At 46.4% G+C, this 22,736-nt stretch overlaps 1 protein-coding gene across 1 annotated transcript in view; it reads left to right on the forward strand.

The window, feature by feature from the left end:
- The window catches only part of ESR2 (estrogen receptor 2), a 1,043,222-nt gene that overhangs the window by 899,727 nt on the left and 120,759 nt on the right, over positions 1-22,736 (forward strand). Inside the window, exon 7 of the mRNA XM_069207353.1 lies at positions 17,232-17,365. Coding sequence (XP_069063454.1) covers positions 17,232-17,365 — 134 coding nt within the window. The remainder of the gene's footprint in view (positions 1-17,231; positions 17,366-22,736) is intronic.

Genomic DNA, 22,736 nt, shown 5'->3' on the forward strand with positions numbered 1-22,736 from the left:
GGGCTGGGCTTATGGTGGACGAAAGTTCAGGGTAGAGTCCAGTCTCTTGGTATCACAGGTGCATTGTCCAATGGGGCATAAGAAGGGGAGTAATGGCAGTTCAAGGTGGACAGGGTGACAGTGTGGGACAGAAAGGTGACAATCATGAGAGTCTTATTTCCTGGCGGGGGTCTTGGCAATGTTCTCTGTCGTCTGCATGGTGTATATTTTTGTTAGATCCTCCCTGATCCCCAGGTACTGTCCCTCCTGCAGCCGCTGGGTCTCCTGCAGCTTGGTCAGTATCTGGCCCACCATTTCCTGGGAATGGTGGTATGCTCGAGGATGTTGGAGAGTGCCTCGTGGAGAGTGGGTTCCCTGGGCCTGCCCTCCCCCTGTCGCACAGCAGTCCTCCCAGCTTTCCTGTTGTCCTTTGCCTCTGTCCCCTGAGCCTTGTGCCCACTGACCCCAGGTCCATGGTCATCCTGGGTTTGTGGGGTTGCCTGGGGTCCCTGTAGTGGTGGACACACTGCTGAATGATGTGTCCTGGGGGCAGTGGCATGGGCCCACTGGGTGGGTGCTGTGCTGGTGTTTCACGAGGGGGGGAGTCTCTGTGGTGGGTTGGGACTGTGCCTGGGTACCCGACTATCCAGAGCTCCCAGCTGGGCCAGGTTGGTCATCGAGATCCAGGCATGCAGAGCTGCTGTTGTCACTGTGGGCCTCTTCTGTGGGGGGACTGGATGTAGCTGGCACCTCCTCTCTGGGGTCGTTGACTATGGGTCCTGTGGGGATAAAAATGCAGTGTTATTGTATCTGCATGTGCCATCTTGTGCATGGGTGTGGTTCCCTCTAAGATTGTGATTTCACTGTCAGCTTGGCCTTGTGTGAGTGGTGATTTACTGGGCATGCTGTGGTGATGGGTGTCCATGCAAGTCAGTGATGGGGATCCATGCATTAGTGCTGTATGCACGGCCTGGTATTGGGATGGATGGGTTGTGATGGTGGGGTATATGTGAGGTGGTGGAGTGATAGGGGTGAGGGTAGGGGTAGGAGTTTGTGATGGCATGCAGGTAGGGGGAAGTAGCAAGGATTTGACGTACCAGAGTCCAGTCCTCCTGTTACTCCTGTGAGGCCCTCAGGATGCATGATCGCCAAGACTTGCTCCTCCCATGTTGTTAGTTGTGGGGGAGGAGGTGGGGGTTCACCGCCAGTCCTCTGTACGGCTACCTGGTGTATTGCAACCACAGAACGCACCTTCCCCCGTAGGTCGTTCCACCTCTACCTGATGTCATCCCTTGTTTTGGGGTGCTGTCCCACTGCGTTGACCCTGTTCACTATTCTCTGCCATAGCTCCATCTTCCTAGCTATGGACGTCTGCTGCACCTGTGATCCGAAAAGTTGTGGCTCTACCGGGATGATTTCCTCCACCATGGCCATTAGCTCCTCCTCTGAGAACCTGGGGTGTCTTTGGGGTGCCGTGAATGTGGTGTGCGTGAAATGTGTGAGGATGTGTGGGGTGATGTGTGGGTGATGTGTTGTGGTGTGTGCTGTGATGTGCCTGGATGGTGTATGCGTGATGGTGTTCTGTGCCTCTGATTGAGTGGGTGCTCCTGGCTAGTCTCTATCTGTGTGCTATATTTTTTTTTGCTGTAAGGGTTTGTGGGTAATGTGGGTGTGTGTTTTATAGTGGTGTGAGTGTGTGGGTGTGGTGTGTATAAATGTGTCAGGTGTGTGTAGCTTGAATTGTCCAATGTGGTGGTGTGTTGTAAATGTGTGTGTATTTTGAGCACGGTGGTGTGTACCGCCAATGGTTTACCGCGTTTGAAAGACCGCCGCAGTGATTCACGTGTCGTGATACTGTGGGCGTATTCCTGTTGGCGTAACGGTGTGGGTTTTGTTATCGCCAGTTTATCACTGACCTTTGGTGTGGCGGACTTGTGTGGGTGTCTGTATAGAGGCGGATTTCTCGGTGTGGATCATAATACCCGTAGCGGAATACCACCACGGTCACGGTATGTTGGCGGCCTTCAGCACGGCGGCAGGCGGCATTTACCACCAATGTTGTAATGAGGGGCATAATTCCTTCTTGCATGGTCGGCAGGAATGTACCCCATGCCCGAGCCTCGCTGAAGACCTCTAGTAGTTTCTCCCTAAGCACATATGAATATGTCTGTAAAACCTCCTCCACTGGAAACCCATCCCCTCCGGGGCCTTGGATTTATGGAAAGCCAGTAGCACTTCAACCAGCTTTTCAGTAGAGATTTCACTCTCTAGATCTCACGCTGTGTCAGATGATCGAGTGGGTAACCAAACCCCTGTCAAAATTTCCCATAGGATACGTGGTGGGCTCAACTCCACTGCACTATATACCCCTTCAAAGTGTTCCGTGAAGGCGCGCAAAATTACCTGATGACTAGTTACCATTGTACCCCTAAATGTGCAAATATGTAGTATAGGAGTAATTTACTGCTCCCGTTTAAGAATCCATGCAACGAGCCAGCCTGCCTTATCTCCCACCCTATGTAGGCACTGTCTGTATGTTCAAAGGGTGCATTTTTCTAGTGAATACCAAATCCTATGAATTGCCTGATGAGTCTGAAGGGCTCCTACCTGCACCTCCACCAAAGATGCCTCCGAGCACTATATGGAAGCCAGGTGACATTCTTGCTCCAGTAATTCTGCTTCCAATTGGCAGCAGACCCCAGACGTGGTTCCAATGCATGCCCTCTCATGGCTGCCTTAAGGGTTTGAGGTTTCATGCCTGGAGAGGGCGTAGTTCCCCAATTAGTATGTAAGTAGCTGGTGAGGTTTATTGCCAAGGTTTCCTGACACATTGTGTCTGACAAGAGGTATGCCAAGTACGCTCCCTGCTTCTAACAGTCCAAGTCATTTGCAACAGGACTGGTGCATGGTCATATAGAAATCACCTCAGATGTCCATTCCAGCCACCAGTATGTGATCCAGGCGACCATAAGTGTCCTATGTTAATGAGTGGCAAGTATATTCCCTGGCCCTTGGATTAAGTGAACACCAGCAGTCCCTACATCCCAGATTGCTCATCACCATGTCGAGAGTAGAGATCATCATAGGTTTAGTATCTTATTTAGGTGGGTAATGATCCCAGTCCCCCTCAAGGACACAATTATAGTCTACTGCCCAAATCATTGGAGCCCACACACTGCCCTCCAGCAGGCCTTGCATCCAGTCCAAAAATGCCTGTCACCCAAGTTGGGAGCATAGACATTCAGAAAAGTGATTTATTTAGCATACAATACCCCTTGAAGTAGGAGATAATGGCCCTCCATATCTGCCTCACAGAAAGTGTGTTTAAACGCAACTCCAGGGGGAATCTATATAACCACCCCCTAGCATAGGAGGAGTACGTGACTGAGAACAATTGGCCTCTCTACTTTTTTGCCAACATCTGTACCTACCCCTTGACTGCCAACCAAAGACCCCATTTCTAACAGCAGCCTTCACCCTTACCCCCGCTCGGATGGACCACAAGACCTATTCAGGCCTATAAGAAGATTGGGGCCATGTTGCTGCAGGCCCGTCTCTCCCTCTGCATTACAAGGAATGGGCCCGCTGGCTGCTCGTTCTGGCTAATCAAAAAACCTGTTGAACTGCTGGGCCTGCGGGGTGAAAGACTTGGATGGCCTTTCACAATTGGACCCTGTGGAGAGCATGAGGTGGTGAGTGGAAATAGGAAGGCCCTCAGATAAACTTCTGTTGACTCGTGACTGAGGCTGGGCCCCAGGTGGACTCACTGGACACGGTTGGGTGGTGAGCCCTTGGGTTGCTGCTTGGGAGTGCCTCAATGACTTGGGATCAGGAAAATGGGCCCCCCACTTGAAGGTGCCTGGAAGGCAGACCTGGACCTGGAGCAATAGAGCTTGAATGGACCCTTGACAATGTGCCTGTGTTGTTTTCGGATCATCGTGCAGCAGGATTTCCGACACAAACATCGCTGGGTGTGTAAAAACGACGCAAGGCCTGCCCGGACCCAAGAGTGCGGTTCGAATCGACGCAATGCTCTCCTGCGGAGAGACGAAACAACGCACTCTGACTCGACTGAAGGAGAAACAACACAAGATCTCGTTTGTGAGTGATATCGACGCATTACAAGCCCTTTTTTGACACACACTCACCCGTGCAGAGTTATTTTTGACACACCAGGGTACATTTTGACACCAATAGCATTAACGTTGTGTTTAAAATTACATGAAGACTCTTTTTGCTTTTTAATTGATAACTTGTCTTGTGTATTGTGGATTTTTGTCATTTTGGTCTTGTTTTGTTTAGATAAATATTTTCCATTTGACTAAACCTGTGTTGTGTCTTTTTGTAGTGTTTTCATTGAGTTACTGTGTGTGTTGGTACAAATACTTTACACCTAGCACTCTGAAGTTAAGCCTGCCTGCTCGTGCCAAGCTACTAAGGGGGGCAGCGGGGGTTAGCTGAGGGTGATTCTCTTTTACCCTGACTAGAGTGAGGATCCTTGCTTGGACGGGCCCACGCATACACAAACACACAACACCTTCCCAAACATCAGGATCCTAATCACCACTATTAAATTGATGGAGACTGTCTTTATCACGAAAAAGATTTTGTTGCACTTAGATTGGTGGTGACAAATTTTATTTGATCTTTATTGCCCTTCTATAATTTGAACAAAGTCAAATCTAAAAGCACCCTTTATATTTAAAATCTGAAAATCTCTTCATGTATTTCAACTTTGCAGACTTTACTTTTCACTGTGGAGGGAAACTTCTGTTTTTCATTGTGTATTTTAAGTTAATAGGGACATCACAACTACACTGAACAAATATTAGGTAACTGGGTGGGAGTGGTGAAACCCTACTCAAGCAGCAAAAACAGTCCTTGTTAGGTCAAAGTCACAAGCAAACTCCAAATTAACCTGTGCTCCACCCTCTGTCAGCTTGGCACAGAGCAGTCAGGCTTAACATATAGGCAAAGTGTAATAATATTTATGCAGCACTTCAAACAGTAATAAAGGGAAAACACAGTGCAAGAAAAATCCCACGCTAAATTAGAAAAATAGAGTATCTTTTAATAAATAACTCAAGACCAAAGTGCAATTTTAAAGATTTCAGTGACAATAGCACCAAAAAGCATAAAGCTCTAACTGTGGTTAACTAGTTGTGTTTGACTGCTACAAAGTCACAAAATCAGGCCAACCGCAATAGATTGCGGCTAGCTACTGCGACCCACTTTGGTCCATTGAACACATTACCTTAATCCTGGTTGTGAAAAGAAGCAGAGCTCTTCATCGAGGATACGTTGTGCAGCAGCAGTTCTCAAGAGCTGTGAAGGGCAGTGCGATGTCATTGTGTGAAGATGTGTCATGCAATTGGCAGTTCCACGGGCTGCGTTAGGGCAGGCAATGTCCTTGTGAAGAGATGCATCGTGCAGCGCTAGTTCTAATGGGGTATATTGGGCGAGGTGATGTCCAAGCAAGGAGATACTTTGTACAGCAACTGTTCCAGTGGGCTGCTGTGGGCAAAGCACAGTTTGTGGGTTGGGGAGATCTGTGCAACAGAGGCAATTCATCATTTCCAAGGGGGATGCATCAGACAGCAGAGCCGATGCACCAGTTCTGCGGAAGGTGCACCATGCCACAGAAGAGATGCATCAGTTCTGCTGAATGCACAAGTGGTCTGGAAGAGCACCTTCAAGTTCCCTTTTAAGGGTTCAGGACTGGGGTGACACTATTGGGAGGACAGGACTCACAGGTTGCAGAGTCCAGGTGCTAGATTAAGATTGTTGGAAACCTGTTTTGTCCCTGAGGCTTCTGATCAGGAGGCCAGTCAAGTAGCCCTTGGAGTCACTTGGACGTCCTGGGTTTAGAGTTGCAGGTCCAGTCCTTCTCAACCAAGCAAGAGGGCAGCTGTCAGTACAGTGGGGCAGCAGTCCTTCCGGGCAGCAGTCCAGTAGAGCGGCAGTCCTTTCAACAGCAAAGGAGTCCTTCTTCCTGGCAGAGTCAACAGGTCCAGAAATATATTGAAAAGTTGAGTCTCAGGGTCCAATATTTAAACCTGGTACCCACTTTGAAATAGAGAAAGTTTAAGAGGTTTCCACCCCTTGAGGTGTCAGGAATCCCCTGTCTCTCTGTCCTGGCCTCAGTTTGTCTGGGGTCACAAAAGACCAGTATCACACTGTTAGAAATGGGGTTTCTGGTTGGCTAGGGTATGCACCTCAGCCAGGCAGAACCTACCTACTCTAGTCAGGGCTTGGGAGTTACACGTCCAAGATAACCCCTGCTCACCCCCTTGGTAGCTTGGCACGAGCAGTCAGGCTTAACCTGGAGGCAATGTGTAAAATGTTTGCACAACACACAACACACGTGGCGCAAAATGTACACCAGAAAGTAAACACAACACTGAGCTATGTAAAAATAATCTGTATTGCACAAAACAGAATTAGACCAACATTACACGAAAGTAATACCCTGCTACCTTAGCAGTTGTCAGACTGTTACACAAGTTACTAATACTCTGCAGGAATATGCAGTTGTCAAATTAGTACACGTAAGTACTCAGGATTCTGCAACATAAGCAGTAGTCAGGAATTATAGTAAAAGCTATATGCACTTGTCATGAACAGTTCCTAAATACCCATAAAAGGAACATTAAAGAATATACCACAAGTCATATACATACATATCAGCTAGACATGCCTAGAAAAGGAACATTAGCACATATATGTATCACCAGTAAACAGGTAGGAAATAGCAAACATCTGTAAGTTTGTATTAGGCTCCTAGAGCCTAGATTTTCTAAAGAGTACCTGATTTATGGTGGAAGAGGCACTTCCAGTGCCTAAGGAGGAGTATGGGGGCCCCCGGCGCTCCTATGCAAGGAAAACAGGGGCCTCGCCGGTCTCCTGGGAGAGAGGGCGATCTGCACCCTCCCTACTGGGAAAAGGAACGGGCCCCTCTGGGGACTCGCGATCTTTGTGGGGCCCCCCTGGCCTCTAGTGGCCCTTTCAGATGGGGGGGCCCAAAGCACCAAAAAGATCCACAAAGAGGGGGGGGGCGATCGCGCCCCTCGGGCAGTGACCGGGGAGAAGGAAACTCCTGTTTCTCCCCATGTCCTGTGTGAAAAGGGGGGCAGCCGCCCTTCTCCGTGGTGTGGCTGCCCTAAGGGGGTAGAGGGAGCAGGGGCCTCCGTTGAGGCTCCTGGTCTGCTCCCTTCAGCGGCTGCACCCGATATGGTGCACGAGCCGCACGTCTGCCATCCCTCGTCCTCGAGGGAGGCAGCTCTGAGAGTCGGGCTGTCGTGTGCCCCGGGGGCGCTCCGTAAAGCGCGCGTCACCCGGGGCACAATAGGAGCGGCCCAGCTCCTTTCTTTGGATTCAGGAAGTGCCCCGGGGGCACTACGAACAGCGCGGTCCTCACGCTGATCAGAGACGTGGCGCCCGGGTCGAGGCGGTGATGTACCCGGCTAAAAAGTGCTCCTCCAAGCATGAGGGAACTTCTATAAGCCCGGGCTGTGGCAGTGTTTTGGGTAGAAGAAAAAGCGCTTTTCAGAGCGCTGGGGGGCAAAGTAGAAAGCCCGGGCTGCGACGGTGATCACAGGCCTGGAATTCTAAGTAAGCGCTTTTTCCAGCGCTTAGTCCAGACCTGCAGGGAGCCTTACAGGGGTCAGGGGCACAGCACCCTGCCCCTGGGAGCAACCAGGAGACAAGAGGAGCACAGGCTGGTGGGCCCAGTTACTGGCCAGCACAAGGTTTGCAGAGGGTGGACAGTCCTTCTAGTGACCAGGCAGGTCACAGGTCAGCACAGCAGCAGCAGTCCAAGGTGGTTTCCTGGTAAGTCCATTCATCAGCGTTCTGTGTCCAGTTTTAAGTTCCAAGAGTGTTCAAATTGTGGGGAAAATTCCCCTGTACTTATAGTCAGTTTTTACAGTGTTCTTTAATGGTAGGGAGAGAAGGTTCCAGCCAGTTACAACTGGTTCTGGGAGTGCCCCCTCTCTCCTTTCAGCACAGGCTCCAAACATCAGTGGGGGGTTAACGACCCTATTGTGTGAGGCCAGGGCACAGTCTTTACAAATGCAGGTGTGCCCCGCCTCTCCCTTCTCTCAGCCCAGGAAGGCTTTACAATATGTAGATGCACCTCTGTGTCACCTCCACCCTCCCTGTGTTCAGGCTGTTTGTGAAGTATGCACAAAGCCCCAACTGTCAGTCTGCCCAGACGTTGATTGGAGACAAGCTGAAAAACACCAAAGTCATAAGCACAGATAAATGTGCACATTGTAGAAGTGGCATTTCTGTGATAGTAATAAAAAATACACCTACACTAGTAAGCAGCATTTCTTACCACTGTCACAACACTACCAAACATGCCTACGCTACCCCTCATAAACCAGACAATACCCCTTACACCTAAGGCAGGGCATTTCCAACGCAATCCTGTGAGAGGGCAGCACTTACAGCAGTGAGACACCAAGTTAGGCTGTTTGTCACTACCAGGACAGGCCACGCAACATGGCACATGTCCTGCCTTCTACATACATGGCACCAGGGGGGGCCAGCTAGGGCGTACCTTAGGGGTGACTTACATGTAGTAAAAGGGGAGTTCTGGGCCTGGCAAGTAAATTTAGATGCCAGGTCCCTGTGGCAGAAAACTGCGCACACAGGCTCTGCGCTAGCAGGCCTTAGATAGGTTTGACAGGCTACTTCAGTGGGTGGCGCAAGCAGCGCTGCAGGCCCACTAGTAGCATTTAATTTACAGGCCCTGGGTATAGGGATACCACTTTACAAGGGACTTATAGGTAAATTAAATATGCCAATTAGGTATAATCCAATCATACCAAATTTGTTAGAGAGAGCAAATGCACTTTAGCACTAGTTAGCAGTGAAAAAGTGCTCAGAGTCAAAATATCAGCCAACAAAGGTCAGAAAAATCAGGAGGCAAAAGCAAAAAGTCTGGGGAATGACCCTGTAAAAGGGCCAGGTCCAACACACACCCTTTGTGATAGTGCCCAGGAAGCGCCTTTGTGATATGCAAGTTTGGTAGGTGACAGCTCTTCCCTCTGATCAACTCAGAGTGCCCCATTTTTCAACACCTAGCTTCCCTTTGTCTCACTGTCTGGGAGCAATACACAAAGCCCAAATGACAGTTACAGCAACTCATGTGACCCAGATCAGACTGCAGAACAAAATGACTAGGACAAGAAAATGCCAACTTTCTAAAAGTGACATTGTCAGAATTGAGACTAAAAATCCAGCTTTACCATTAAAAAGGGCTTTTAATTAATTAGTTAGACCTGGCGTCCTTGGTGTAGTATCCCCTGTCTTTTTTTTGCCTCTGCTTCCTGTGTTTTGACTGTGTGCTGGACTTTGTTTTTGCTGTTTTGGTACTCTGGGCACTTTACCACTCCTGACCAGTGCTAAAGTGCAAGTGCTGTCTGTGTAAATTGCATATGTAAGTGGCTTATCCATGATTGGCATATTTGATTTACTAGTAAATAGAGGTGCCCAGAACCTGTAAATCAAATGCTACTAGCAGGCCTGCAGCACTGATTGTGTCCCCCACCTGAGTAGCCATGTAAACATCGCTCAGACCTGCCACTGTAGTATCTGTGTGTGCAGTTTGAACCTACCAGTTCGACCTGGCAAGTGTACCCACTTGCCAGGCCCAAACCTTCCCTTTTTGTTTATGTAAGCCATCACTAAGGTAGGCCCTAGGTAGCCCCAGGAGCAGGGCCCAGTGTCCTAACAATGAAATAGTGGCAAGTTTGGTTTTCACTGGTGCAAGGCCAACTCTCATATGCCTTTAAATAACTTTTAAGTGCAGTTTCCCTTTGGGAGCAGATGGAGATATGGAGTTGGGTGTTTCTGAACTCACAAAGGGTGCTGGGGTGTAGCCTGCATATCCTGATGGGCCATCTGGGCTAAAATGGAGGGAGACGTGGTCACTTACACCTGAACGGGCTGTGCCTGCCCTCACACAATGCAGTCACCAACCCCCTGGTGTGAGTCTTGAACCATGCCTGGATAAGGAAGGATCTTGTGAACAACAGAGACTTTCCTTTGAAGTTTGCCTACTTCAAAGGCAGAAAGGGGTACAAGTAGTGGACCCAAACCCCCAGATTGTTAGATTACTTCCGGACTCAAGAGGAACCTCTACCAAGGAGAAGAGCTGAAGAGCTGGAGGAGGCATACTGCCCATTTGCCTGTGACTGTGCATTGCTGGGTTGGTCTGCAGTTGCTGCTTCTGCATGAAAGAGGACAAAGACTGGACTTTGTGGTATATTCCTGCTTGTGAGGTGTCTTGAAGGGCTTGGACCGAGCTTGCCTCCTGTTTTGAAGTCTCAGGACCATCAAAGACTTCCTCTGCCAGCACTTGGACTCTCTGTTGGGACTCCTGCTCCTGCCTAGTGGTGACTTATCCAGTCACTGGGCCCTTGAAAGGTGAAGGTGGTAGAACCAAGGTGGAAATCCATGAACAGGAGACGTGCGGGGATAATTTTGAAACATCACCTGCATCGCGGCTGAGAAATCAACACACCACCTGCATTGCAGTGGACAAATTGGCATCACCTACAGCACGGCTGGAGAAACAAGGCAACACCTTCTTGTGGCTGCTGAAAACAATGCAACCCCCAGGCAGTGCAGTTTTCCATCACTGTGCCGCCAGATTTCGCACACATCATCGCTGGGCATCAAAATCAACGTGAACCTGTGCTTAACCGAGGTGCCCAGTCTGGAAATCGAGTCATCGCTCTCTTGCGGGAGAGAAAAATGACACATCACCTACCCGACCGGAGAAGAAACGATGCACGGCCTCACTTGTGAGTAAGGAATCGACTCATTGCTAACTTTTCCGATGCCCGCTCGGCTTTACTTTTTATGCAAACCAGGTACTTTGTTTAACAAAAAGGTTTCCTTTGTTTTCTATGGCGTAAGACTCTTTATTTTGAAAAATTCATAACTTAACTTGTGTATGTTGGATTTTTGTTGTTCTGGTTTTGTTTGATTTAGATGAATATTTGCTATTTTTCGAAACTGGTGTGGTGTCCATGCTGTAGTGTATTCACTGTATTACTGTGTGTGTGGTACAAATACTTTACACATTGCCTTTGAGATAAACCTGACTGCTTCTGCCATGCTATCAAGGGGGTGAGCAGTGGTTATCCTAAGTGTGTATCTCCATTGCCCTCACTAGAGTGAGGTTCCCTGCTTGGATAGAGTGCAAACTGACTGCCAACCAGAAACCCCAATTTCTAACAATTACAATTCCTTAGACACCAAACCTGACTTGTCTACCTGCTTTCAATTGGAAGTTATTATGTATTTAATGTAATAACATAACTCAGTATTTTATTTCGGGAGAGGTTTGACTTGCAGTACTGAAAACAAATTCAGGAGTTTTTCTTACTACAAGGACATGTAAAACACATGCCCATCTTTTTAAAAACACTGCACCATGCCCTACTGACTATTCAGGGCCTACCCTGGGGGTGATGTATATGTATTTAAAAGGAAGGTTTGGTTCTGGCAAAAGGTTTATTTTAAAAACTGCACACTCAGGTAGCAATAGCAAGCTTGAGACTTTTAGGGCCATATGTACTAAAGCATTTCCCCATAGACACAGAATGGGTAAAATCATTGGATACATCTGGCCCTTAATGAGCTATTTAAGTGGGTGACACAGTCAGTGCTGCTAGCCAATTAGTAGCATTTAATTGACAGCCCCTGGGCACATGTAGTACCACTTTCCTAGGGACTTACAAATAAGTAGAATAGGCCAATTGGGTGCAAGCCAATTCTACCATGTTTTAAGGAGAGGGCACAAGCACTTTAGCACTGGTTAGCAGTGGTAAAATGTACAGAGTCTTAAACACCAACAGAAACGGGTTCAGAATGGAGAGGAAGGCAAAAGGTCTAGGGCTGACCCTGCAGACTGGACTAAGTCCAACAAAAGTCATGCACCTCTCTTAGCTCTGCCCTGACCAAACATGGCGGGCAGGAGTTTTGTCATTCACAAAAGCAAAGAGAGTGTCTGTAGATTCCAGGGGGGTCTGTAGATCAAAGCTCGACTCACGAGGGGCAATTGGTATAAAGGAGCAGCGGCTGTAGGAAGTCTGAAGGGGAACGTTAGGGGGGCGGAGACAGAGGGGGGATGAAAATAAATTAAAAAAAAAAAAAACTTACCTCTCACCTCGATGCCTTCATCTACTGCAGCATCACTCGTCGCTCCTCTTCCATTCACTGGGACACCAGCACAGGCTCCCCAGCAAACTTGGTGCTGCTTTCATGCTAAAGCTAGCGTGAGAGCAGCATCAGGATTAGTCTAAGCGGCTTGGACTGCTGCTTAGACACAACCCTGGGGTCAGTGTAGTTTCTCCAGCCTGGCTGTATTGAACAGCCAGGTTGGAGAAACTAAAGTGTGCACATGTGTTTGGCCGGCCTTAGACAGCTGGTCAAACACACTACCTAAGTACTCTCTCTTCCCCTCGCCTCCCATCTCCCGTAGCCAAGTCCCACCCCTCCCTTCACATGATAATTGAACCAGCAGCAGAAAAATAAAACGATAGTGAACTATTGTTTTATTTTTCTGCTGCTGGCTCAGCCAAGTGGGCAATACTCCTTTGCCATTGTTAAGGGGTCGCCCCTGCTACAAAGAGATACTAAATGGAAGAATTTCATAGCTGGTGGTGCAAATGTTATCTAGTTGAGTACTTTGGCATTTATTATCAAAGTTAAGAGCAAAGCTCAGTATATTTCGTGAGGACTATCCAGCCTAATAACCTTTTACCCCCATGGTATGGCAATGGAAATTTATGAGCTTATTGAGGCATTGATTATTTTTCTTATTGAAGCTTAGATCTAGGGTGGAGCTGTGAATAGTGTCCCCCACTTGTATATTGTGCTGAGAAAGATCCTTTATTAAAGTAGCAACAAATCATATTTAGGTGTGTGTTACACTGGGGAGGGAGGGCCATGGCTAGACTAGAGGTCACATGACTCAGAATTATTAATTGACCCCAAGATGGTGGTAGCTACTTCCTGGCTGGAATAGGGGCCACAAAAGTCCCTGCAGTGCATGCAGGAAAAGGGCCTTTAGTGGTAACAGGAGAGGCCTTATGTTAGAAAGGGGGTCTCTAGTTGCCAGTCAGGTAGAGTAGTGACCCTCACTGTAGTCAGGTTAAGGTGAGATACACAGCTCAGATAACCCCTGCTCATCCTCTTGGTAGCTTGGCATGAGCAGTCAGGCTTTTCTCAGAGGCAATGTGTAAAGTATTTGTACAAACACTTAGAGTAACCCAGTGAAAACACTACAAAAGGGCTCCTCAACAGCCAATTTTTACCTAAATCAAACAAGACCAAAATGACAAAAATCAAACATACACTAGCACAGATATTAATTTTTTAAAGCAAAAAGAGTCTTAGTCCATTGAACACAACGGATGCACAAAGTACCTGGTATGCGTAAAAAAAAATGGTGCACAGGTGAGCATGCATTGCAAAAGCAAACAATGCATCGATTCCTTACTCACAAGTGAGGTTGTGCGGCAATTCTTTCTCTGTCCGGCAAGCAATGCGTTGATTTCTGGGCAAGCAGCCTTGGGTCCATGTGATGATGTTGAAGATTTGATGCCCAGGGTGATGCGTGGAAAATCCAGACGCACAGCAGCAATAAATATGCGCTGAGCTGGCGATGCGTCAATTTCACCGGTGCTGCATCGGTTTTTCGGCCACGGTGCAGGCGCTGCATCGATTTTTATGCTGCTCGGCTCCAGTGTGTGGATTTTCACTCAGGTTTTGCCAGCTTCTCCTTCCAGGGGCCCAGGGACTGGAGTTGGCACAACTTGGCAAATCAGGGGGGTCTCAGAAAGAGAGTCCAGGTGCTGGCAGATGAAATCTTTGATGTCCCAGAGACTTCTTAACAGGAGGCAAGCTCAATCCAAGCCCTTTGAGAATCTTCACAAGCAGGATACACAGCAAAGTCCAGTCTTTGTCCTCTCTAAAGCAGAAGCAGCAACTGCAGACCAACCCAGCACAGCACACACAGCAAAGGGGCAGCATTCCTCCTCACAGCTCGTCAGCTCTTTTTCTTTGCAGTGGTTCCTCTTGATCCAGAAGTGTTCTAAAATTGTGTGGTCAGCAGTCCACTATTATACTCATTCCTGCCTTTGAAGCAGGAAAACCTCAAAGCAAAGTCGTTGTAGTGGGCACAACCCTGCCTCTTCCTTGCCCTGCCCCAGAAACACTTTAGGGGGTTGGAGACTATATTGTGTGAGGGCAGGCACAGTCTTTTCAAGTACAGGTGTCAGCTCCTCCCTCCCACTCTAGCCCAGGAAGACTCATCAGGATATGCAGGATACACTTCAGATTCCTTTTTGTCACTGTCTAGAGTGGATTCACAAACAGCCCTACTATCAGTCTGACCCAGGCGGGTATTCAGCAGCCAAGCAGAGGTGCAGAATGGTTAAGCAAGAAAATGCCCACTTACTAAATGTGGCATTTTCAAACAGACAATCTAAAAACCAACTTTACGAAAAGATGTATTTTTAAACTGTGAGTTCAGAGACCCCAAACTCCATCTGCTCTCAATGGGAAACTGCACTTACAATATATTTAAAGGCAATCCCTGTGTTAACCCATTGGAGAGATAGGCCTTGAAGTAGTGAAAAATTAATTTGGCAGTATTTCACTATCGGGACATGTAAGATGCACCAGTACATATCATACCTTTTATATACACTGCTCCCTTTCCATGGGGCTACCTAGCGCCTACCTTAGGGGTGACTTGCATGTAGTAAAAGGGAAGGTTTGGGCCTGGCAAGTGGGTACACTTTCCAGGTCGAATTGGAAGTGCAAAACTTCACACACAGACACTGCAGTGGCAGGTCTGAGACACTTGTACAGGGCTACACATGGCACAATCAGTGCTGCAGCATTTGATTTACAGGCCTTGGGCACCTCTAGTGCATTTTACTAGGGACTTACTAGTAAATCAAATATGCCAATCAGGGATAACCAATCAAAATCACAATTTACACAGGGAGCACTTGCACTTTAGCACTGGTCCAAAGTGGTAAAGTGCCCAGAGTAGCAAAAACCAGCAAAAAATGAAATCCAGCACAGTCAGAAATACATGAAGCAGAGGCGAACAGACTGGGGAAACCACACCAAGGATGCCCCTAAAAGAGAGAAGGAGTGAGCATATGTCAGTCTCACCTGTGAATCTTAGTTGAGAAGGCTTACTTGGTGTCTGGCTCAACCAGGTGCAGACAGTTGAGCTTGCCTAAGGTGCATCAACAGCATGCCTGCTGTGCAGGTGCGCAGCATCTCTGTTTTTACCCCCGCCCCAACATGTGGGCAGGCAAGAGAGGAAAAAAATGTCTGTCCTGCTTCATGAGTTATCTATGTCACCAGTTACAGCATACGCAGTAAAGTACATACAGAATTAAGATGCCCCCTTCTCTAGTTTTCTTCACACCTAACTGATGCAATACAAATTGTAAATGAAGATAAAAATGTTACAAATGGTTTAACTTAGTTGAATAGATTTAAAAATGCTTTAGGATGTCCTCATTAAAATGCAGCGAATAGGAGATAACGAAGGTCCGACGATCGAAGGTAATGCGTGGCTTAGGAGCTTACTCAGAGCGGTCGCACAGTGGCTTTGGTTTTATCCCTTCCCCAACAGATGAGCAGCGAATGGCTGCCGGTCAAGTGCCAGGCAAGAAAGGGAAAGATGGCTGCCCCTCTACACACGAGTCACCTATGTCCTCAGTGAATGCACACACAACAAAGTACATAGTTTTCTTCCCCCTTCGCAGTACAAATTGCCAATGAACAAAAGGTTAAAAATGTTTTAAAAAATGTATAGGGACGTCCTCAATTTAAAATGCAGCAAACAGTAATGTAGGTGTGCTTAGGCACTTTATCCAAGCTACTCAACTTAAGCAAAATGTCCACAATGTGAAGCATCCTGAGATGTGCTGGGAAAGCATTCGAATGTTACAAAACCCTCGGGAAAGTACAGGTGATGAGTGGTGTCATACTGAGTTGCACCTTTCTATGTGTATTCGTACAGCTGCCCAACCAATGTAATACTATGGGTAAAGACTAAGGTGGTCATTCTAACCCTGGCGGTAAAAACCGCCAGGGCGAATGACCGCGGTAGCACCGCCAACAGGCTGGCGGTGCACCGCTGGGCATTCTGACCGCGGCGGTTCAGCCGCAGCCAGAAACGGAAAGTCGGCGGTGTACCGCCGACTTTCCGCTGCCCTCGAGAATCCTCCATGTCGGCGTAGCGCGCTCCGCCGCATGCGGATTCTGACCGAACAGGATGGCGGTAGGGGGTGCCGCGGGGCCCCTGGGGGCCCCTGCAGTGCCCATGCCAATGGCATGGGCACTGCAGGGGCCCCCGTAAGAGGGCCCCACAAAGTATTTCAGTGTCTGCTATGCAGACACTGAAATACGCGACGGGTGCCACTGCACCCGTCGCACCTTCCCACTCCGCCGGCTCAATTCTGAGCCGGCGTCCTCGTGGGAAGGCTGTTTCCCACTGGGCTGGCGGGCGGCCTTTTGGCGGTTGCCCGCCAGCCCAGTGGGAAACCCAGAATGACCGCCGCGGTCTTTCGACCGCGGTACGGTCTTCTGGCGGTTCCCGCTTGGCGGGCGGCTCCCGCCGCCCGCCAATATCAGAATCACCCCCTAAGTCATAACTGACAGTTAAAGTCAACCAATGGTTGCTGAATACTGACTGGTCAACATGTGAATGACACCTTCGTTAGCCAACTGCTGAAGGTTAACCTATTTTAGCTTGCTACATCCTCATCGTTTTCAGTGTCGACCTTGCGTTATTTTGTGTATTAAATTTTTCAGTTGTGTTGATTATTTAACTTAACACACCATCAATTCACCAAGGAATCCTTGTCTTTGATGAGAAGCCCGTTTTTCTCTTTATGTGTCACTACGGAAACATATTTTGGTTCCAGTTCTGGTGTAGGGCCCATCTACATACCTGATCATTTTACGTCTCGCTGTCTGTCCCACCTTTTTCTGTAAATTATGCTTGGATTTGTTTTCTTCAATTTAATATGTATCTCAAACCAAAGGGTTGACTGTATTGATATCTCCCATTCACCTAAAAGGAGAATTACCAAATGTTTGAATGTTTCAATTACATAACATACCGTGGTACTTTTCTAAGATGATGTAAATTTAATTAGCATTTGCATTTTTACATAAGAATTCTTACTTATATTTTACAGGGATGAAGGGAAATGTGTGGAAGGGCTTCATGAAATTTTTGACATGTTACTGGCTGCAACTTCAAGACTCCGAGAACTAAAGCTGCAACAGAAAGAATTTCTTTGTCTCAAAGCATTGATCCTTCTTAACTCCAGTGAGTCCATGAAGAGTTCGCCTTTGATTTATTGCAGGTTTGCTATAGTGTTTCCCAGTTACTGTGGTTCCTGATGAAAATCTAACCAATGATGGGAACATTTTGATATGGTGTATCCTATCCTTATCAATTATTCAACATTTTTAATGCAGGGGATTTGGGAATTTCTGATCATATATTTCCAGGTGAGTTCTAATTCGGGGATTTGTCATAATAAAAAAAAAAGTAAGACCCTTTCCTAAATTGCATTATTTAGACCTTGAGGGTGATTGAGATGAGTTCTCTTTCCATTGTTTGATGTGTTAGAAAGCATACAATTCTGATGTATTAAATGTAGGCCGAGCTTTGCTAAGCCCTTGCATTGCCCTTGCGTCACCGAAGGTGACACAAGGCATTGCAAGGGTTTAAGTCAGATTGAACAAACCTTGAAAAGCCACCTTGCATGACCTTGCGTGTTTTGGTAAATCCTTGCCTTGCATTACTCTGTGTTGGGAAGGCGTTCCATGGGTGTGTAGTGTGGGTGTTCCCACACATCCCACCCATGCATTTTGGTGCATTCCCAGATTTACTAAGGGTAGTAAACCTTGGAATGCATCAAAATGGTTCGCCACCGCAACAGAGCCATAACAAGGGGAAATGTGTTTATTTCTCTTCATTATTTCCTCTTTCTGTCCTCATAGGTAGTTGCAGTGTGTGACTACACTTGCCAGTGAGGGAGCACCTGGGGATTCCTGAGACCCTGTAGCACCTTCCAGAGACACACTTGAGGTCCACTAACTGTCAACCACTTCCTAAGTGTCAGTTGATGCACCTCCTGAGTGGCTGTTTCCCACAGTGCCATATCTCTTAGATTTACAGAGCGTAAGAGCAAAGGTATTCTAAAGAAGAGGGCCATTGTCTACTCTCTATCCTTTGAGCAGGGAAGCCCATCAAGGTATTGAATAGTCTACCCTGGCTTTAGGCTGGAGGGGGCTTGTGTTGGAATTTACCTTCCCTGCAAGTTTTCCCAAACAGTTTGCTTTCACCCCTCCTGCTTTGCTGAATTAATTTTTTGTTGGCTTTATGACTCTGTGCACTTTACCACTGCTAACCAGTGTTAATGTACTTGTACATTCACCTTCAAAAGTTGGTAAAATTGGCCTACACCTAATTGGTACATTTAATAAACTTGTAAGTCCCTAGTACATGGTACAACATGTACCAAGGACCTGTAAATGAAACAAGTGTACTTAGGTTTGACATATCCTGACAGTGGAAAACTCCTAAAGTTGTTTGTCACTATCTCTCCCATTGGATAACAGTGAGCTACCTTATTACAGTTAGTAAGTGTTAACATTTGATTAAGAGCAGGTAGAATATATTCTTTACAGTCAAATAAATTGTAATTTAAAATCTCCTTGTTGGTGAAATCAGATTTTATGTTACAATTCTGAAAATGTCACTTTTAGAAAGTTGGCATTAATTTGTCCCAACCATCTGTGCCTTTTGCCAGTGCCCTGGGTCACATGACTGTGAATGGCTCTGCTGTTAGGGTTACTGTACTATTTACAGAGAGTGAAACAAGAAGGGGGTTTGGATGCAGGCCAAATGACTGGGAAGGAGCTGTACCTGGTCTCACTTACACTTCAAAGAGCTTTACCTCCTGCACACACGTAGAACCAGGCCTGTCCTGCCTTTTTCACCTCCAGACAGTTCGGAGCCTTGCCAGAGTCTGGGAAGAACATTTCAGAACCAGATGTGGGGGTAGAACAGGGAGTCCCTGCACACAAATGCTGGCACCAGTCATAAATATTGGACCTCCAAAGCCAATCTGTAGAACACTCCGGGACCTGTAGAAGTTACAGCAGAAAAATTGCTACCAGCTTTCATTGGTTCAGACAGGACAAGACCTGGATATACTTTTAGTCTGGGTTATTTTTTTAATCTTAACCCAGCTAATCTCTGATTGAAAAAGAAGTAGCTGGAATCTTTAGTAGATAGCATGCAGTTTCTCTTAGATGGAGTGTGAGAGAAAGAAAAAGAAGTGTGACTGCCCATCCTCTTGGCACATCTAGGGACCAAAGCCTCTGTATGTTATGGCAGAGGCGGGCAGTGCACAGACACTTTTGAGATTAGGCGGGGTGTGAGGCAAGGTTGTGTTCTGGCCCCGTTTCTTTTCTCCTTGTATACAAACAGATTGGGGCAGTACTTACCTCAAGGCCCATAAATATCCCTCGTGTGGAACCCAGCACTTGCCGATTTTACTCTATGCAGATGATGCTGTTTTAATTGCTACAACACTATGGGCCCTGCAGAGCCTAACTGACGACTGTGTTAGTTTTATGGATCAACCTGACCTTCAGGTTAATGCGAAGAAGACGTTTATAATGAGTTGTGGGAAGCATCCAAAAAGGACCCCAAGTTTGTATATTAAGAATTTTAGAATTGAAGAGATGCCTTCCTTTGCCTATCAGGGGATTTTATTTTACAGCAGAGTGGCATGGAAACTGAAGGTGGAAAATAGAGCAGCACTGTTAAAAAAATCTGTAATGGGGCTAGAGTGCTTTAGCAAGAAATTAGGTGCAACTCCAGTTAAAGAGTTCCTGTCTGTCTATGAGTTTGTCTGTTTCAGTGGTCTGCTATGGGGATGGATGAGCTGGTTCTGATTCAAAGTGCTAAAAAACTCCTTTACCAGATGCGTGCTAGTGGTGCCACAAGGGTGCTTCATATTTTTTTTGTGTCATGAGGAGCAGGGCATGCCCCATATTGAGGATAAAATTAAATTAGCTCAGTTATTGTCTGGGTGGGCTATCTGGGCAAAAGCAACTGTTTCTTTGAATAGTTTGATTATAAATGACGGTTTGGCCTTGGATGGGGCCCTTAATATCAAGTGGCTTGCATATGTTAAATCGATGTTGGAGCATATCAGACTTTCAGAGTTGTTCATCCCTCCTAACACCTGTAGTTCCTTTTCTAAAAAGAGTTTGAAAGAGAAAATTGTGGCTTGGAGGAGGTCGGTACGAGCTGTGGATAACCTGCACAAATTATTGGTTTGAATGTAAAGGCAAATTCCCTAACAGAAAGGGATTCAACCTTATTTGTGTGAGATACAGAATAGGCAGTACTGCTTTATCCTCACAAGGTTTCGCTTTAATTTAATTTTTTTAATTTCTGCTTCCCCCTGTGGCATGTCACTATGAAAGGGACAACTGTCACTTCAGCTCTGTTTTGTGGACTATTTTCCCTGAAAATTTGCAGTCATTAGCTAATAACGAGTTGTTTCTGGGAAAATGTTTCTTTAATGCACCGCTGGAATTCTTTATAAGAAAGATCGAATTTCGATCTATCCGCATGTTACCATTCATTCACAACTACACCTGTTTTAAAGTGACCTTTGTTAAACTGCTCAAAATATATTTCATCCAGCTGCTCATATTGGTGTACTTACTCATGTATTCTACTTGTCTTCAACCACAGTTTCTCTTTCTTAAGAATGACTAAGAGGCCAATGATTTTAGAGAGGACTCGAGGAAGAGTGATGGTGTGACCATGTATTAAATAGGTTTTAAATTCCATCCAATCGCGTTATTAGGATATAGTACATGGGATTCCGCAGCCCCCGTATAAATCAAGACGAGTTATTGCAGTCGAGTTCCATGTCACTATGCCTACTGCCAGCAGCCGAGGTGAAAGGAAGGTCAAGTCACAGAGTAGGTGTTTAAAGCAAGGAAAATTAAAGTTGATTTTCTTTTTTCTGCTTTCTTTTTCTAGCTTACAGTGACTAGCAGATACAACATTATTATTTTTTGCATTCCTTAGATAATTATAGAAAAGTTAAAATGTTTCAGCATGTTCCTACACATTTTGAGTTGATGCCGAATTTGTTTTCCAAAAAAGATTTGAATTGGACTATTTCTAATATCTTTTTGCAACAAATATCTAACAGATTTTTGATGTAGTTAATTTTGCACTAGAGGTTCTATTTTTCATGTTTACAATCATACTCTCTCTTTCTGAAAGAGTTATGTACCAAAGTTTTAAGTGGTTTGAAAGAAAGGTGAAACTGTTATCATGTATGGGTAAAGAACCACCAGCTGAACATTATAAGAATATGCAAGTCACCATAGAGTTCCATAACCTTATAAAGGGACTTGGACGTGTTCCTCTGTATGGTTATTGAACTCCTCAATGGCTTGTAAGATCCTTATAATGTACGGCAGGGGTACCTCATCCCTTAGATTCCAAGCCACTTTTATGACTGTAAAAATACTCTCTTCTCTATCTGGTTTCTCTATATTTTCAAGGAACTCCTCATTGACCTGCAACATCTTTATAATGTATGTATGGTATGGAGGATACTTTATTTCGTACATAACAATATAGCAAAAATTGTAAACCTCAAATTGTCTTAGATCGAACTTGGTGGAAAGGGAAAGGAATAGATACCATTATATCCAGACTGTGGAATCAACACTACAGCTAAAATGGTTTTAATGGCCTGTTTTATATGGTAAATCAGAGATCCAGCTCAGCTTGCTAGTGTAGACTGATATGTAATCAAAAGTGTTTATTCTCTGTCCAATAATCCAGTGTGCCACCGAGGGTGTACAGAGCTCATGTTCTATGCAACTCTCCATTTGACCAATATATTTTATTTTCAAACAGCCAACCAGACCTCATTTATTAAGTTTTAATAGTGTTATAATTTGCTGTAACAGGCATTGTACTGATTCATTGCATTAAGGCTCATAATTATGGATGGTTAGCGTCACCTAAGCACCATTTATTTTAGCGCTAAAATGGCACTAACCTAACTCCATACTTATATCTTGAAGCCAGACCTGTCTAGCGGACTCAAAAAATGATGCTAAGTCTGATTAGCATCAAAATGTAACAACTGGTCAGACCATGCCTTAAAAATAGGCTCACACACCACCACTCAAGGAAAACAACACAGAAGGAGCTTTGGAAATGTCCAGGAAACATGAAAGTCATACTGGTCCAGCTGGGTACACACCGCATACGCATGTGAAGACAGCAGGTCCCTCCATCACCACCGCAGCAACCCCAAACACCACCACAGTAGCTACAAAGGCAGTGAGGAAGGAGGGAGAGGATATTCAGACAGAGGACAACCATCATTGGAATGAGGGAACTATAGGGGTGATTCCAAAATTGGCGGGCGGCGGTCGCCGCCCACCAAGCGGGAACCGCCAGAAGATGACCGCGGCGGTCATTCTGACCTTCCCTCTGGGCTGGCGGGCGACTGCCAGAAGGCCGCCCACCCGCCCGCCCAGCGGGAAAGCACCAGCAACGAGGAAGCCGGCTCCGAATGGAGCCAGCGGAGTTGCTGGTGTGCGACGGGTGCAGTTGCACCCGTCGCGATTTTCAG

This window comes from Pleurodeles waltl, chromosome 9 (assembly GCF_031143425.1).
Source record: "Pleurodeles waltl isolate 20211129_DDA chromosome 9, aPleWal1.hap1.20221129, whole genome shotgun sequence".
Classification (NCBI taxonomy): domain Eukaryota; kingdom Metazoa; phylum Chordata; class Amphibia; order Caudata; family Salamandridae; genus Pleurodeles; species Pleurodeles waltl.